The 17,952-nt window shown below is 38.5% G+C and overlaps 1 protein-coding gene across 8 annotated transcripts in view; it reads left to right on the top strand.

The window, feature by feature from the left end:
• SFSWAP (splicing factor SWAP) overlaps positions 1 to 17,952 on the top strand; it is a 96,030-nt gene that overhangs the window by 57,643 nt on the left and 20,435 nt on the right. For 6 of the 8 annotated variants that reach the window (XM_077834887.1, XM_077834885.1, XM_077834892.1 and 3 more), the window contains 3 exons: positions 2,843 to 3,033; positions 11,588 to 11,659; positions 14,251 to 14,519. In XM_077834887.1, the coding sequence (XP_077691013.1) occupies positions 2,843 to 3,033; positions 11,588 to 11,659; positions 14,251 to 14,519 (532 nt within the window). The remainder of the gene's footprint in view (positions 1 to 2,842; positions 3,034 to 11,587; positions 11,660 to 14,250; positions 14,520 to 17,952) is intronic. The other 2 variants (XM_077834888.1, XM_077834886.1) reach the window with 1 other exon arrangement.

Below are 17,952 nucleotides of genomic sequence, written 5' to 3'. Positions count from 1 at the left end.
CTAGCCAAAAGACAGTTTTATGGCAAACTGATGCTATTTTGAAAAGGTATTTTGGAGATACGAGATTTTATTTAAAAAAAAAGTTATGCTTTTCCCATTTGAAACCTCTTTTTTTTCAAAGTAGTATTTAAAAAGCTAATCTAAAGAAAAAAAATTATTTAAAATATTTTTTTTCTCACCAAGCATCAATAGGAACTACTGCATATTGAAAACAGCTATAAAGGTAGGCAGAAGCATCTAGCATTAGAAGCTAAATTTCTTAGAAGCTCCATCAGGTCTTGGCTGATATTTATAGCTTGACTGGTCAAGTAAATGGAGCTTGAAAGGGCCAAATGCCCTATAGCTCTGGTTCAAGGGATTTGGAGGGACTGCTGACACTCCTGGTGGAGCTTGTAAAGTCATCACTGTATCTGCTCGGAAAAACTCTCATGTTTTCCTGATTAATTTAGGAATTACAACATCAAATAGCTGCTTATTCATCATTTCTGGACAGAACTTTTTATGCAAGAATAAACCTGCAGAGAATCGTTCAGAAAACACGTATGCACTACAATATGAACTACCTTGCATCACTAATTTATAATATAAAATAGAAACAACATTTAGTTGCTTATTGACAAAATATTTTATATATTGCCTTCATAATAATGTATCCACTAAAAAAGTCTTAAGTACCTTCACCAGCAGAGATCTTTAAACTAGAGTTCTCTTTCAAGATAAATATATTATAAACAAAAAGATCCTCATAAGAGCATGGTTAGTCTCTAAGGTGCCACAAGTACTCCTTTTCTTTTTAGTTGAACAAAAACACTTAATTCTAAATCTTCTGAGATCCAAATATTTAAAGTTCAATGGTAAATTCAGTTGTGACCTGATTAACCTACATATCTACTTTACGCCATGTACATTTCCCTGTCTCTTCGCTTGCTGTGACTAATCATCAACTTTCACATATTGGCTACAGACCCAATTCCTTTTGGACTTACAGGCCATCAAGAGCCAGAGATATCAATTTCTTCTCACATGTTTGTCTCCACAGAGATTAGAGGTAACATCTTCCCATTGCTCATCTTACTGCTGTGATGTAAAGATCATGATGCCATTCTTGTACCTCAACCTTTAGATAAAGTCCTGAGGAGAAAAAACACCCCTTTTACCATTCTATAAATTGGATAACTTACATATCCTTATCTACCTTCTTTATACAGACTAGAAATCTCACATGCACCTGATACGGTTCAGAGATTTTTTTTTCTCTCCATATACGTGCCAGATATACACATCTTTACTCCATTCGCTCTTCATATACTTGGTGCAAATGTGAGAATACTACATCTGTTGGAACAGTTTGGGACCTTGCTTCTTCCCCATGGATGCAGCATATGTGTAGAATGTTAGATTTTCATTTCTTTCAAACATCAGTGATATCAAAAGTTTCTGAAAGTTGTAGCTATACATATCCCAGTTAGGTTGACAATGAGCAGGAATACAAGTTGAATTAATTTTGTTTTGGAACGTTAGTTTGAAATTAACTGTCAGATAGTATTTTCTGAATTAATATTTAGTGTTCTATCTTCTAGTTGTTTAACATGTATTCATTTCCAGTTTTAACTCTCAAAGTATTTTTTTCTCTAGGAATTCCCTATGGTCTTCAGGTCTACTGAAGAGATTTTATTTAAATGTTCAGTTATTGTGAAATTAGCTCGTTTCTTTGTGTTTTTAATGTCTAGTCAGAAACTTGACGAAATACTGTACAGAGTTGAAATAATCCAGTTCATTTATAGGACAACATTTGAAAATACCTTGATGTAGAGGAGAGTGTTTTTATACAATAATTAATCTATTGTAGATGAAAAAATGCTGTTCAGATTTTCCTTTTATCCAAAAAACAATTGAAAGAATATATATCTTGCTCTTCGCTCCTAGAATATTAAAGATGATACATCTGCACTTGAAAGTAAATTGATGGTATATTTGCAGTTAAATGCGGGGACATGTCTGTATTTTGTTAGGTGTGAAACACATCATATTTAGTGGCATTCTATATTAAGAGTGTGTAACTAGTTGATCGTCAAAGGGAGCCACTTTCATAATGCTACAGAAAAATTATTCTCTGGGGTCATGTCCTAAACTGCACAGTTACAATGGTTGTACCTCAGAGAAGTGCTGTTGGGGATCTTGCAGGACAGGAAATGATGTAAATGAGAATGAAGTTGAACTCTTGGGAATATCTTCTGAGTAGATAAGAAACACACTTCTTAAAAAGAAAAAAAAATCTAATCAAAACTTCATGCACAAGAAGAAAAATTCCCTCCTTCCCGCTCTCCCTTCCCCAAGGTGGCTGTGCTGGGCTGTGAGCATCAGTACCCCTTCTGTCTCCAGCTTGAGTCGCTTTGGGGAAGGAAGGAAATGGTAGGCTTTCACTCCCTAGGACAACTCTGCAAATCTTGCATTTGGAAGTGTGGGAAGGGTTTTTATCTGAGTTTAACCATTTAGTATAAAAAGCAGTCTACATTGAAAATGGTAGCAGCAACACAAAGCCTTGTGCTGTCACTGAATATGTATGTTAATGGAGTGAGGGGCAGGAAAAGGATTAATATCCCTATGCAGGTTTGGTGGTTTTAGGTCGACCTCTGTCCTTGTTGAGAAGACCCTAATAATCCACAATAAATAATGTTTGAAGAAAAACAGCCATTCTTTCTATAGGCTAACAGTTTCACAGACTAATGTGGCTTCATATTGTGTACCAATACATCGTTCCCAAAAGAAATGTGAAGATACTTGAGTTAGACACAGTAATTTTTTGTAAATTCCTTGCATCTTTGTATGTTCCCCCCATCAGCAAAGCAAAAACTAGAGGACAGACTGGCAGCTGCAGCAAGAGAGAAGCTAGCACAGGCCTCCAAGGAATCAAAAGAAAAGCAGCTTCAAGCGGAACGCAAACGGAAAGCTGCATTGTTCTTGCAGACCCTGAAGAATCCTCTGGCAGAAGCAGAAGTTGAGAAAATTGAGGAGAATTCCTTTAATATGGAGGTAAATTTAGAGTAAATTCCATGTACCGTAGTAGTTAATCGAGAGAACCTATGCACAGAAATTCTTTGACTACGTTATTTTTTAATTAAGCTGACTTAGAAGTTACGAGCTCTTCCTGGATAACAGACACCTCAGTTTAGATGTCTGTTAGTCTTTTCAGATGTCTTGTATATTTTTTAGATCAACAGAAATTTATTGATCACAATTGGTAGATATTGGTAATAATATTTCTCAGATTTGTCAGTTTGTATGTTCTATACAATCAAATGAAAAAAAAAAAAAGCATGGTGTGATTTAAATCTAACGCTGCATTGAAAATCCATGGATCAGTATCCGACCCACTCAAGATTGAAGTACAATATTATAGTATTTTTCATTTTCACTTTATTGCTTATTAATCTATATTTGGGTTTTAGAAGAGGCATTTTGAGGTTTCACCTGTGGTTTGCATATATGTGGTTTATTTAGAGAACTGAACTGAAAATTGAGTTAAATTTAGTGTAAAACTACGCTGCTGGAAATTCTAATACAAGACCCAAACAAGGTGTGTGCACAATAAGCCACGGGCAATTGGACACTGAGTTATAGTGAAAGGCTGACAGTGAGAGAACCCAGGGGTCTAATCATGCTGTCAGTTGCGTATCGGTTGACTTCAGTGGAAGTTGCACAAGCACAACTAATGGGATCACATGGTCCCTTGTGTTTTATTTTTGCTTTTTCTCTTTTCCACTGAGTCTTTATATAGTGTAAGGAACCTGTATTTTTGGTACTGGAGGAACTTTAAAGCAGCTACATATCTGTAACAAGTTGGTTTGGAGTATCAGGTTGCACATTTCTTATAATGCTCAGTCTTTGATCGGTGGGGATGATTACCTCTTACTGCCTGTCTAGAATGCCAGCAAGATTATGGTTGGTCTATGCTGAAAAGTTAATCAGCATAGCTACATCTCATGGGTGTGAAAAAGAGACATAGTTAAGCCGACCTAACCCCTGGGATAGACACTTGGTCAACAGAAGAATTCTTTGGTCAACCTTGCTGTTGCCTCTCATGGAGGTGGATTACATACAGCAACTGGAGAATCCCTCCCATTGCTGTGGTGTCTACACTGAAGTGTTACAGCATAGTAGCTGTAGATATTCCATAGTAGTGTTTTAAATGTAGACATAGCCTTAGACATGTGGCCTGTGAGAGGCTGCTTTCCCGCCTCTCTCTCGTACCACTAAAATACTTGTCTGCTGATATGGTTGTCAACCTCACTAGATCTAATACAAGGCAAGAATCAGTTGGGGAGTTTTCAAAAATCTTTGTTTGAGTGAGTCAGTACAGTATTGTTCTCATACAGGTAAAGGCTGAAAGTTGCTTGAATGTTGATAATTTAAGATCTGGTTCTGGGGAATAATAGAACTAGCAGTAGTGTCCCCTCACTGCCCTAAATGCCTCTCTGGATCATTGTCACCAAAGAAATTAAGGGCAATTGTCTTGTAAGTGTGAGCAGGTTACTGGAATTAACTATATCTGGATTAAAGATTACTGAATCATTAACCAGTTTTTTTTCAGCAGACAGTAGAACGGCCAACTAATTTATCACTAGTATAAAACTATTACACGTTAGTCTACTGATAACAGGTGAGCATAACAGTATCTTACTGGCTTCTTAAAGCCTGTAGCTTTAAGAATTATATAAATCCTTTTTTATAAGATTTGCATTTTAAGTAGCCAAGCTTTTAAAGAAGCATCATAGATCAAAAGAAGTTAAATGTTAACACGTTCTAAAAGTATATTTGTTTTTAATGATCAGGAGACTAGCCGATTGATTTCCTTTTTTTTTAAGGAAATGGACGAAATTAAATAACAGGAATCTATCTCATTTTACAGAATCTTGCATTTTTATTACAGCCATGTAACTGTCTTTTGAGTGAAAATGTATTTGCTCTGTCACTGCATGGTATAGTTATCATAGACAACAGTAGTCATCAATCTTTGGTTCATAATTAAATCATGAAATACTGATCACAATGTATGTTACATCTTATAACATAAATGACAGCTAAAATTTTACCAGGCTAACTGTAGCTTTCTTTTTACTCTAGGAGTATCTTTAATTTAATTTTTAATTGATTTTCATTTCTACGCAATAATAGAGGCTTAAAGTACATGTATAGTCCAAATAAAAAAGAATAACAGGACTGAAAAAATGCCATGATGGCTAAACAGAGTACAAGAGGCAGTTAGAGACAAAAAACATGTATTTTAAAAATTGGAAGTCAAATCCAACTGAGTAAAATAGAAGGGAACATAACGTTTGGCAAGTCAAGTGTAGGAGTATATTTAGACAGGCTAAAAAATAACTTGAAGAGCAATTAGCAAAAGAGACACAAACTAACAGCAACATTTTTTTTTAAGTACATCAGAAGTAGGAAGCCTGCCAAACCATCAGTGATGGCACTGGATAATCGAGAAGCTAAAGGAGTACTCAGGGAAGACCATTCCATTGTAGAGAAGCTAAATGAATATTTTGCATCGGTCTTCGTTGCAGGGGATGTGAGGGAGATTCCCACACCTGAGCCATTCTTTTTTGGTGCCAAAGCTGAGGAACTGTCCCAGATTGAGGTGTCAGTAGAGGTGGTTTTGGAATAAATCAACAGTAATAAGTGACCAGGACCATATGGTATTCACCTAAGAGTTCTGAAGGAGCTCAGATATGAAAGTGCAGAACTAACAACTGTGGTATGAAACCTATTGCTTAAATCAGCCTTTCCACCAGATAACTGGTGGATAGCTAAGGTAATGCTGATTTTTTCAAAAAAGACTCCAGAGGCGGTCCTGGTAATTACAGGCCAGTAGGCTTAACATCGCTACCGGGCAAACTGGTTGAAACTGTAGTAAAGAGCAGAATTATCAGACACATAGATGAACATGACATGTTGTGAAAGAGTCAGCATGGCTTTTGTAAAGAAAAATCATGCCTCACCAATCTATTAGAATTCTTTGGGGGCTGGTCAACAAACATGTGGACAAAGGTGAGCCAGTGAACATAGCGTACTTGGAGTTTCAGAAAGGCTTTGACAAGGTCCTTCACCAAAGGCTGTTGAGCAAAGTAGGCAAGGATCAGTAACTGCTTAAAAGATAGGAAACAAAGGGCAAGAGTAAATGGTCAGTTTTCACAGTAGGGTCCCCAAGGATCTGTCCTGGGACCAGTGCTGTTCAACAGTCATAAATAATCTGGAAATGGTAGTGAACAGTTAGGTGCAAAATTTGCAGACAATACAAAATTACTCAAAATAGTTAAGTCCAAAGATGTCCGCAAAGAGTTACAAAATTGGGTGACTGGGCAACAAAATGGCTGATGAAATTCAGTGTTGAAAAATACAAAGTAATGCACATTTGTAAAAATAATCCCAGTTATACATACAAAATGTTGAGGTCTAAATTAGCTGTTACCTCTCAAGAAAGAGATCGTAGAGTCATTGTGGATAGTTCTCTGAAAACATCTGTTCAATGTGCAGCAGCCATCAAGAAAGCTAACATAATGCTAGGAACCATTAGGGAAGGGATAGGTAATAAAACAGAATATCATATTGCCTCACTCACCTTGTCGCTCTAATATCCTGGGACCGACCCGGCTACAACAACACTGCTTTAGTTCCTGACATAGGCAACAACCCTCAAGTGTCTAGATATAGACCTATCTACCTTGTTGATGAACTGTGATTGAAAGTGAAAACTAAAGCCTTAGGGGAAAAGCTGGAGAAGTACATAAGGATGGCCATACTGGGTCAGACCTATGGTTCGTCTAGCCCAGTGTCCTGTCTTCCAACAGTGGCTGGTGCCAGATGCTTCAGAGGGAATAAACAGACAATTTATCAAGTTATCCATCCCTGTTGTCTACTCCCAGCTTCTGGCAGTCAGAGGTTTAGGCACTCCCAGACCATGGAGTTGTGTCCCTGATCATGCTGGCTGACTATGTAGATAGATTCAAAGAATGAGCAAACCCGTTTTACCTCTATCAAATGGTTTTTGAAGTAATGCTAGTGCTGCATTTTATTTTATACCTTCAAAATTGATTCCTCTAGTACCACATGTGTAGGATGTGTGACGCTATCGAATCTAACTGATGTTTTTAAGCCTTTTTGCATTAAACTGTACCTTGAAAATAGTCAAATTGGTTTCTGCTGTAGTTGCATTTTTACTCCTGTTTGTATGGTTCTCTTGTAGCCTCTAACAGCAATAAAAATAAGAGAAACAGAAAACTGAACCTTACAGGTGGAATGCAAAGCAGTGTAATTTTTTTAAAAAGTTTTATCTTGACTTATGACTACAATATACATGCACATCTCTTGAGGCAATTGATTCCATACTGTGGAAGTCCATTAAAGTTTTGCCATACAAGCAGTATCAGGGACTTAATCCTCAGCCATTCTTTTAAAAAAAAAAAAAAAAAAAAATGAAAAGCATAAAATATATTTACTTACTTAGTGACAGGTTTCTGTGGAGAAAAAATGTAAATAAAATCTACTAATTAACATTTTGAGTTGTGGTCTTTTGGCCCTAGTAATAGTTCAGAAGCTTCACAATGTACCCAGATGTTAAACGTTTTTTGGTAGCCTTCTCTTCAGTTCCAAAACCTTTCTCTGTTCCTTCTGCAATGACATGTCTCCTCTGTGATTCCATCAACTGTAGAGCTGTAAGAAAGTCACACACAGCAGTTTTGTTGTGGTAACCACATGACGGAGGAGAGGCCGCGCCAAATTTGAGTGAGTGGCATTCTGACCTGGCACATGAGGTGAGATGCTATTTCAAGCCAGGTGGTTCTCCTTATTGGTGGGGAGCAGAGGCACACAGAGCCAACTGTGGAGAGTCTGGTCCTTGCCACTGGCAGTAGCATCCAAGGGATGACCATGGTGAAATGAGCCGCCATTAGGGAGCAGAGGCGCTGGGGAGGCACTGTGGAGGGAGAACCTGAGCTGTCACTGTGGTAGCAGTGCCCGGTCCATGTGCCGCTGCCCATTCTGGGCTGTGATAGCAACTCTTTTCTGGGGACCCTAGTGGTGGGGAGTAGGACTGGATGTGGGGCAGTTTTGTGGTTTTGGTGTGACTGTATCAAAACCACAACTTTTGTATAGCCTTGATTATCTGCACTTTGGGAAAACGTTTGACTGTTTTTTACGAAGAGCTCTCATCTAGTCTGCTAGATGAGGCTCCCATGTGGATTCATTGGTTTTATCCTAGCCCTTCTTGGAATTTAGCTGTAAAACATCAGAAGCTACTGTTCAAAATGAGGGTCAGTCTTTCTATTTCTTTCATAAATCCTGTAACTTAACTGCGTTGTCTCTGATTCCTGTTTTTGACACCCTTCTGCCCTTTGTGATTTCCAATATGTCATTCCAGTTATAGTCATATACTTATGATCAGTATTTTGTCCCTTCATTTCAAAGTTAATTTGTCTCATAGTCTGTCCTTCTGAGAAGATCCCACATGTTTGTTCTCACTGTAAGAAATGGCTGTAATTTGGGGCCTTATGGCAAAAAAATTGCTTGACAGTTTTGCTGAACAGTCAGTACTGAATCAAGTGTGTGCTCTTTCTCAAGCTGCTGTGTTTTTTGGATTTTTTGTGCTAGAATGTCTTTCAGATTTTTTTTCCCACATGTTTGGCTACTGGCTTGTATTTATACAATAATTCAATGGTGAGGAAACATGAAATTAGGTAAATGATACTTTAAAAAACAGAAGCAGTCATTCATCAGTAGTATTTTTTGTCTTTATATATAGTTAAAACAGCACTTCAGTGAAACCTCACTCATTTTGCTAGAGGATGTCAAAATACAAACACATACAATTACATATACAAAATACACAAAACTTTGCCTTGATAAAGTTTCCCCCCGAAAACCCATCATGATCGTTTTCTTCAGGTGTTTTACTTTTGTTTATTGGATGGAGATGAAACTTCAGATAATGCCATATTATGGAATTTATTGACGACAAAAGGTTCTCTTTAAAAAACACCATAAAATGTACTTGCTACAAGATAGCTCTGTTGAACATGACAATACTCATCTCCACCCTATGAAGATCTAAATTTAGACGGTGCATAGTGTACTGTGCAGTGAAACCTGTTTTAAGGCTCTAATGAAACCAGTGAAAGTTGTCAGCTGCATAGTGATCATCATATCATATAATTATTGAATTTAGGAATACTTTAAAGTGGTCTCTACAAATATTTACTGGAGGGGAAATTTACTACAACTACCACTGTAGATCTTTGCTCTTTAATGAAATAAAGAGGACGGTTAAACTCAGTTGATGCATCTTTATGTACAAGATATATAATTTATAATTCCAAACTTTTTACTGTTAATGGCTTTGGACCAGGATATTGTAACCAGGGAATGTGCCAATATAATGTTAGTCACTTTTCATATCTCCATTTTAATAACCTCAACCCACAGCCACATTTGAATCTCTGTACAGCAGTTTGGTCTACTCTCTGGATTATTTTGAATTTAGCAGTTTCATTTACACTTCCAATGAAAGGTTGACTTCAGACCATTAATCCTGCATATGATGTACTGTGCAGACGTAAGGTGTGCAATAAGTAATACATTCATTTTCCCACCTGCCTCTGACAGCTAAAATCTTGTTACATAGATTTTTAGAGCAGTGTTTTGTTTACACCTCTGAATTGTGGTAGCTGCATGAAAAAATTAAGTGATCCAAAGAGATGTCTGAGTTGCACTGATGGAAAATGTTTGATGCTTATGACAGCATTTCTTCATGAGTTGGATGTTTCGATACTGTAGTTAATAAGTGTATTGTTTGATTTTTCTGTTCCAGCTGTGGTGCTTGTTTATATATTTTAAAATTTGTGTATAATTTAAGGCAAAGGCATGTCAAGTTGCCTAGTTGTATAATCCTACTCATCTGCTGTGTAGAATATCATCTACAGAGTAGTGAGAGGCCAGCTAATTGGTCCTATTTTCTCTGGAAATATTTTGTTTTTTAAATATCCAAATTATGATCTGTGTTGCCTTGAAATGTAGCAAGTGTTAACCCTTTTTGTTCTTATTTTGCTGTTGTAGAGAGTTGATAAATTGTGGGTTTATTGCTGATCAACAAAAATTGGTTGCTTGAGTTAATCTATTAAGGCGAAAGACAAATAGAGTATATATCATGGTTGTGTGCATTAATTTGTGGTGAATGAGAATTGATATGTAATTAGATACACCCCTCAAGCTCTAACAGATTACTAGGGCTGTGCTAGGTGTTAAGTGTGGGTATCACAGTTTCAACTTGTTTTATGTTAAACATTTTCTGCAAATGTAAATTTAATTTCAAAGTTATCTCTGTTTAAGAATAACAGGCTGTTTGTTACATTGTTGAATGGTGTTTTATTATGGTATTATGCAGAGCTTACTCTTGTTTTTTGGTTCATATATATATTAGATTTGGGATTTCTGTGTATAACTTTAGGTAGTTGGAAAGGTGATTCTTTAAAATTCTCTAATTTTTCAGGGTTGCTTAAATAATACATTTAAAAACATAATTTGTCATAAATGTTTCTGACCAGCCATCACACACCAGCAAGCTTTCTACTGAGTGCGCAAGTATTAAATGAAAAGCTTTAATTATATAATATAGGGCCTGAATTTCCTTTCTTCTACACCAGTATTATGCTAGTGTAACTGATATATAAACAGTGATAACTGTTCTGGATATTCAGGTCCATAGTGTGCATAAGCTCATATATATGAAAGACATTCTCTCTGTTCTGAAAAATGACTAAAGAAATTAGCCTTAAAAATTCAGCAGTTCTTGTCTACAAGGGAACTGCATTAAATAGCATAGTCATACTCCTCTTGATACAATAAAAGACAAGTTTAAGTTCTTGTGGCAAATTACATTAGAGCTGTTTCTCCCAACTATTCTTCAAACAGTGTTTTGAGTTGTGAATGCTTTTAACTTCCAACAGGATTTCCCCACTATCACAAATGTATAAAACTCACACAGACTGTCAATCTTAAATCTGTAGAATCTCAGCAAAGGGGGTGCTACATTAATGTTGTTTGAAAACTAATTCACTCACCTGAAAATTACTTTTAAGGGTTTACCCGATGCATGTCATTTGCTTCTTTTTTCTTTTTCTTTTTTGTAACATGAGGAGCTACTTAACGTGAGTTGGCTTGTCTGGTTTTTAATGTTTAAGTTTATATGTACATTTTGTTCCCAAGATACATTGCCTTTTTCAATAGCTAAATTTAAACTGCATCTAGGATTCTCTTGCTCTGGGTAGTGTTTGGTTCGCGGCTTTTTTGCCCACATGTCACTGCTTTGATATGCCATCGGACAGCTACTCTATTTCCATTCTGTGAAATGAGTTGTTGGTGTTAATTGATTGCTTAGTCTGTGGATATCTACCTCATGCAAACCACCAGAACATGTCACCCAGACCTGAGGCAGCCATGGTGATCATAAGTAAGTGGTGTTCCTTGTCACAAGAGGGGAACAATTGCCCTCCTGGATTGTCAGCCAAAAACTTGGAATTCTTTATTTCAGAAATGCCAAGAGGGGAAGTGTCATCAACCAGGGAAAAGAGTCAGAAGGCTCTGCCATGAGTACTGTAGCAAGGTAAATTAATTTAAGCCATACTAGTGATAGGGCCATTTGGAATAATGACATAGTATTTAATACTAATACCTGCATTCACATCCTGTTTAATTACAGTTACAATCTTGGTTGCTTCGTCCTTTTGGCATCTGCTTTCTCACTCAGCTCCTATTTAAAATTATGATACAACATTCTGAAAATGCCTTTGTGAAATATATTACAATATTGGAAATTATAATGTATTCTAAAACCATGAAGGAGAGCGAGGAGCCGCCCATTATTCTCAGACCGGGGGAGCTTTCTCATAAACACAGAAATGACTCTTGCATAAAGCTAGTAAAAGATTGCATAACAATGTTATGTGCCTGATAGCATCAAAATGAAGCAGATAGTTTTCGTGTTTAAATGATTAACTGAGCTGTGTTTATATTTTTAGTTTACATGAACTTTTTTTAGTAATTCGGAGTTGTACAGTTGTATTGTACCCATTATTAAGGGGATATTAAGCTATTTTCTGCTGTTCTTTTTCTCAGGTTTTCTTCACTTTTTTCAGCTTCTGTTAGTTTCCCAAAGTTTTTCTCATCCCTCCTTTTGGAAAGGCATTTTGTATCTTATGTTTTTAATGCTTATTTGCTGCGCTGGTTTTTTGGGGTTGTTTTAGTCTGGGATTAAAACCTTGGCAGAGTCAGTCGGTTTTGTTTAATACACACAGCAATTCTCATGCACTCCTACAGTTTATAGATCACAATTGCTTATTGATTTGGTGCTTTGGAGAGCTTAGACATAAGCCTTGGGAAGCTGAAATGAAGAAAGGTGACATGGTAGGAGGGAGAGACGCTAGGAGAGTCTCTTACGTAATGGTTTATGTTCAAAAAGAAAATTGGGGTACTGCACTTGCTGATGTATGAAACATGTCCAGAGAACAAAAATAGGCCATAGTAGTCTGCTTGGAAACCTTAAAGATTAGAGATGATAAAGCTGTCTGAAGTAGCGCATAAATTGTAAGGGTAGCTTTATTTGAAACGGGTTTCTAGTAAACTAATCATCTTGAAATAAGAGGAGCAGTCTCATTTTAGTTCAAGTGTTGATGCTGTCGTCTTTATGGTCTTTGAAGCATACTACCACAATACAGCTTTATTGCCATGTTTTTTGTAAATATCGTTGTAAAATAGCTACTGTCAATTAAAGTTCAGAGAGGAAACATGACTTTGGCGTAATTTGACCTGAAACAGAGCGTCCAATTATCCAAATGTCTTGAAGTGTTGACTTGACATAATCACAGTAGAGAAAGGAGGAGAGCAAAAAAGATTACCAGTTTCTGATTTGGTTATTCTAAGTTTTAACATATTAGTTGCTGTTCAAGTCACAGCAGGTATCACAGTATCAAATGGTGGAATTGTCAGACCAAGCAGAGTGGAAATTACGATGGGATTAATCTGATTTCTCCAGGTGCCTTGAAACAGCAGTTTGAGGATTGACAGAATTTGAAATAAGGAGCAAACGTACAGTGTCTGACTTGATTTGTTGTCAACAAGCCATTTCAGCAGAGTTCTGAGGCAAAAAATGATCAATTGAAATTTTCTTGGGGTGTGCAGTGTTTAATTGACTGCAGACTAAATTATTAATTTAGCATGAATTCAGCAATGACCCTTTTGATCCTTAGGGTAAAGGTAGTTTTATGGGCTTAGAACCCTTTTTATACAAAATGTTTACTTTACAAACTAGAGAAGTGATTTGTAATGGTATTTTTTCTTCATTTTGCTACTTTTGTGAACATTGCAATCAAACTAATACAGTGTTCGATGAAAGGTTGCCTTGTTGCATTAATACTGAATGTTGAATGTATACAGGGATTCCTTTTTTAGAGTATATGTGTCCAGTTTATCCCTTTAAATTGAGGGCATAAACTGAGGAGAACCTGTCTATCTGATACTACCAGATTCTTCAGAACCATCATTAATCTTTTAAAACCGAGGTTGTAATCTTCAAAATTGTGCCCAGATTAGGCTCGCACAAACCTGTTTGCGTGAGAGTATGGGGGGCAATGTCAGCCTATGTTAAGCTCTGGCCGAAGCATGCATACATTTTGAAAGATTTCAGCCTTACCTCTCCAGACTGTTTTATATAATGTTTCTGCAGCATTTGAAAATGTAAAGTGTTGATGGGGTTATGTTTTGGTAGCTCTTGTGGAGTTAGCAGCTAATTTTGATCTAATTTATGTTGGGGTGCCCAGGGCTTTTGCTAGATGCTTCAGTTTATATTTTCCTAACTCAAAAGAAATATTTAGTAAAATAAATGAGTGTTAATTTTTAATATGATTGCTGATAGACTCCTCCAGTATTCCTTCCCTCAAAGGTCAGTAAAGTACATATAGCAAAACCATTACACGGAGATGCTAAGTGACTTTATCAAGGCTACACTGCAAGTAAGTGGCAGTCCCAGGATTAGACCTGAATATCTGGCTCCTAGCTCTTTGCTCAGTGTACTCTAGGCCAGTCTGTTTCTAACATGCATATGTGTGAGATCTGATAGATTTCCTCACATTGAAAATCTTCATAATCTTTGCTGAAAACTGAAAGTCATGTTAATAATTGATTTATTTCTTATTTCAGGCTGTCAGTAACATGCCATATCCTTTATTGACTGGAGTCAGAACTTTACCCACCGTAGAAGTGAAATCATCAGAAAGGCCTTCAAGCCAAAACAAAGATCCTCCCAAAGATGAAGAAAAGGAAAAGAAAAAAAAGAAACACAAGAAAAGATCTCGGACAAGATCTCGGTCACCTTCCAAATATCATTCATCGTCTAAGTCCAGGTCTAGATCACATTCAAAAGCAAAGCATTCACTTCCCACTGCCTATAGAACTGTCAGGCACTCAAGGTGGGTTTGGAAGTGGAAAGTATGCTTTACTATTCTATTTGGGCTAGTATTTAATTTGCCTCTGCACCTTTTTCTATACACATTAGAAAGAAAATCCGCTTGTATAATGTAGATAAGAGAACTGGAAAACTTTTGAGTCAATATATAATCTTTATATTTGATAATGTTATGAAAGATTTCATTTAAGTATTTGCAAGATAGTTTCTAAGCACAATTTTAGAGTGAATCTACTAAATGATTCTAACTGGTCCATTAAACACTTGTTGATGGTCTGTGGTTGTGTTAAGTCATAGGGCGATGACTCCCTCTATTTCCAACTATTTCTACAGGTGTTTTTATTCATTTCAAAGAGGAGCCTGGACACCTGTAAAATAGCTGGGAACAAAGGTGGGGAGCCAATGGGGAGGGGGGTCTGCAGCTACATCGGCAGAGGAAGAAGTATGAGCTGTCTTCCGTGACCAGGGCCACCAGCAGGACAAACTGCAAGCAAGAGTGTCAGGAGCTACCAATAGCTCTGCAGCTAGTACTGGGATAGAGAAGTAGAGCAGAAGGGAATAAGGAAACAAGGTGTCATGTCCAGATAAGCAGTGGAAAAGAAAGGAACAGGTGGTTGAGCAACACACTCAGGAGAGTAGAGAACGAAACTAAGCAGTTGGGCAGGGGATCAGAGAGAGAGAGAGAAACAGATTAGACTGGAAAGGGAGCCAAAAAAACTGTGTAACTAACTTGGTTAAAAAAGCCCATTACAGTCAGTTAAAAATACAGAACTACATTCCTGTTATATTACCACATAAGCAAATATTGCAGTCAACACAGGAAAGTTGCGTGATTGCAAATGGGAGAGGCGTGTCCATGAGACACTTGAGATGTGGTCCACACTGTGGAAAAAGTCCCCAAACCCTTTTAGTACCTTAGAGTTCTTTGGGTGATTTTCCACGCAGATTCCACTCTTAGTGCTCATGTGTCCTGTGCACTTCATCGGATTCTCTTGGCTAGCTGTTTACCTTGGGGGATGCTTGCATCCTAGGTGCCCTGATGCCATGCCCTCTCAACTCACTCGTCTGAGGGCATAAAGGGCAGAGCAGGCCCAACAACCTCTCAGGCCCTTCTTTACTGCCTCTGGCTGTGAGGTGGAACTCCTGGCATCATTGCTCACTCTGCAGTTCACCTTAGATTTAGGATAGTGTTAGTGTAGTTAAGTTTCCGTTGCTTGTTGACATGTGTATATAAAACACTGAATTTGATCCTCTTTCAGTCACTTGAGTTTCATTTTGTTGAGGACAGTCCCCCTGCACTCTATATAGCGGTGCTATGACCACAGCAGAAGCTAAATCACTAGGGTATTAAACATGTCTGTCAGACATTTCCCCCATCTAACTCTGCTGGGCCAGTCAACTGTGGACATTCTTGGTGCCTGATATGCCTTGGGGAAGGACACATTCTGCAACATTGTTCCATGTATCATTTCTTCTCCAGGTGTATCCAGAGAGTGAGGGAGTTGAGAATAAAACTTCTCCTTGTGGAGAAGTCAGTGCAGATCTTCTCAGACTCTGAGAAGTCTTGGGAGAAGCCTCAATCTGTGGATTGGTCAGTGTCCTGGTGAGCCATGACTCCATTCTGAACTCACAGGCCACTTCTTAGCCCTTATTCATCCCCCACTACATCAGCAATGACATCCAGTAGAGGCAAGAAGTGACCAGCCAAAGTACAGGTTGCCTTTCTCAGGACCTAGCAGGAGGCACATGAGTCGTCATGACTTGGCCCCAGGCTCAGTCAAGAGTCATAAGTAAGAGAATACCTTTGCCACTAGGTCAGTAGTGACATCTATGGCAGCTCACGTGATACTGTTTAAAGCTAAAGATTGCACTGCCTCCAGTACTGGCGCCTCAGCACAGACTTCGTTCGGTACCCAGCATGTCCTCATTGACTCCCACATTCTTGGTGGTGACTGTACCCAGTACATCAGTACAGACTATCTCCTTGGGACCTGAGGCATTAGTATCAACTTATTTGGCACTGAAGCAATATAAGCTGCCAAGTGATGTGTTGGTTGGCTCAGTTCTGGAGTTCCAGAAAGATTTGGGGAGGTTATTACAAACCTGCCTACTGTAGAGTTTCCACACCTGGCCAGTGAAGTGTTCTGTATTCTAACCCGCTGGTTCATAGGCACTCCTGATAGGACTGCCCCTTTCTTAGAGGAGATATGTTCCTTCTCCTCCTTCCATGAACATAGCAATGAAATATCCCGTACCTATCCTTCATCTCCTCCCAAGTAGCTCAATGGGAATCTAAACTGGGAGGAATGGTAGATACACTGGAGGGCAGGGATAGGATACAGAGGGACCTAGACAAATTGGAGGATTGGGCCAAAAGAAATCTGATGAGGTTCAATAAGGATAAGTGCAGGGTCCTGCACTTAGGACGGAAGAACCCAATGCACAGCTACAGACTAGGGACCGAATGGCTAGGCAGCAGTTCTGCGGAAAAGGACCTAGGGGTGACAGTGGACGAGAAGCTGGATATGAGTCAGCAGTGTGCCCTTGTTGCCAAGAAGGCCAATGGCATTTTGGGATGTATAAGTAGGGGCATAGCGAGCAGATCGAGGGACGTGATCGTCCCCCTCTATTCGACATTGGTGAGGCCTCATCTGGAGTACTGTGTCCAGTTTTGGGCCCCACACTACAAGAAGGATGTGGATAAATTGGAGAGAGTCCAGCGAAGGGCAACAAAAATGATTAGGGGTCTGGAACACGTGACTTATGAGGAGAGGCTGAGGGAACTGGGATTATTTAGTCTGCAGAAGAGAAGAATGAGGGGGGATTTGATAGCTGGTTTCAACTACCTGAGAGGTGGTTCCAGAGAGGATGGTTCTAGACTATTCTCAGTGGTAGAAGAGGACAGGACAAGGAGTAATGGTCTCAAGTTGCAGTGGGGGGAGGTTTAGGTTGGATATTAGGAAAAACTTTTTCACTAGGAGGGTGGTGAAACACTGGAATGCGTTACCTAGGGAGGTGGTAGAATCTCCTTCCTTAGGAGTTTTTAAGGTCAGGCTTGACAAAGCCCTGGCTGAGATGATTTAATTGGGGATTGGTCCTGCTTTGAGCAGGGGGTTGGACTAGATGACCTCCTGAGGTCCCTTCCAACCCTGATATTCTATGATTCTATGAATCAGGGAGAGAATCCAGAAAACAATAAGGGGAGCTAGGAAGAGCACTCCACTTAGCATCCTTCACTGTGCCACTATCCCCTGCTTTCTGGGGTTTTCAACCCTACTATAGAAAACTAGTGTCTTCCACTGTGTTTAGAGAAAGGTCGTCTCACTGAAGAAGCAAATTTAGCCTCCATAGGCAACTCCATCCATGGCTGCTGCAGAGTCAAGAGGAGAGTGGAAAAAAAAGCAATCTCCTGAGCAGAATCATCATTATACAAGAGA

Source organism: Eretmochelys imbricata, chromosome 15 (genome assembly GCF_965152235.1).
Source record: "Eretmochelys imbricata isolate rEreImb1 chromosome 15, rEreImb1.hap1, whole genome shotgun sequence".
NCBI classification, from domain to species: domain Eukaryota; kingdom Metazoa; phylum Chordata; order Testudines; family Cheloniidae; genus Eretmochelys; species Eretmochelys imbricata.
The sequence above is the reverse complement of the archived record's forward strand: the minus strand, read 5'-3'. Positions and strand labels throughout refer to the sequence as shown.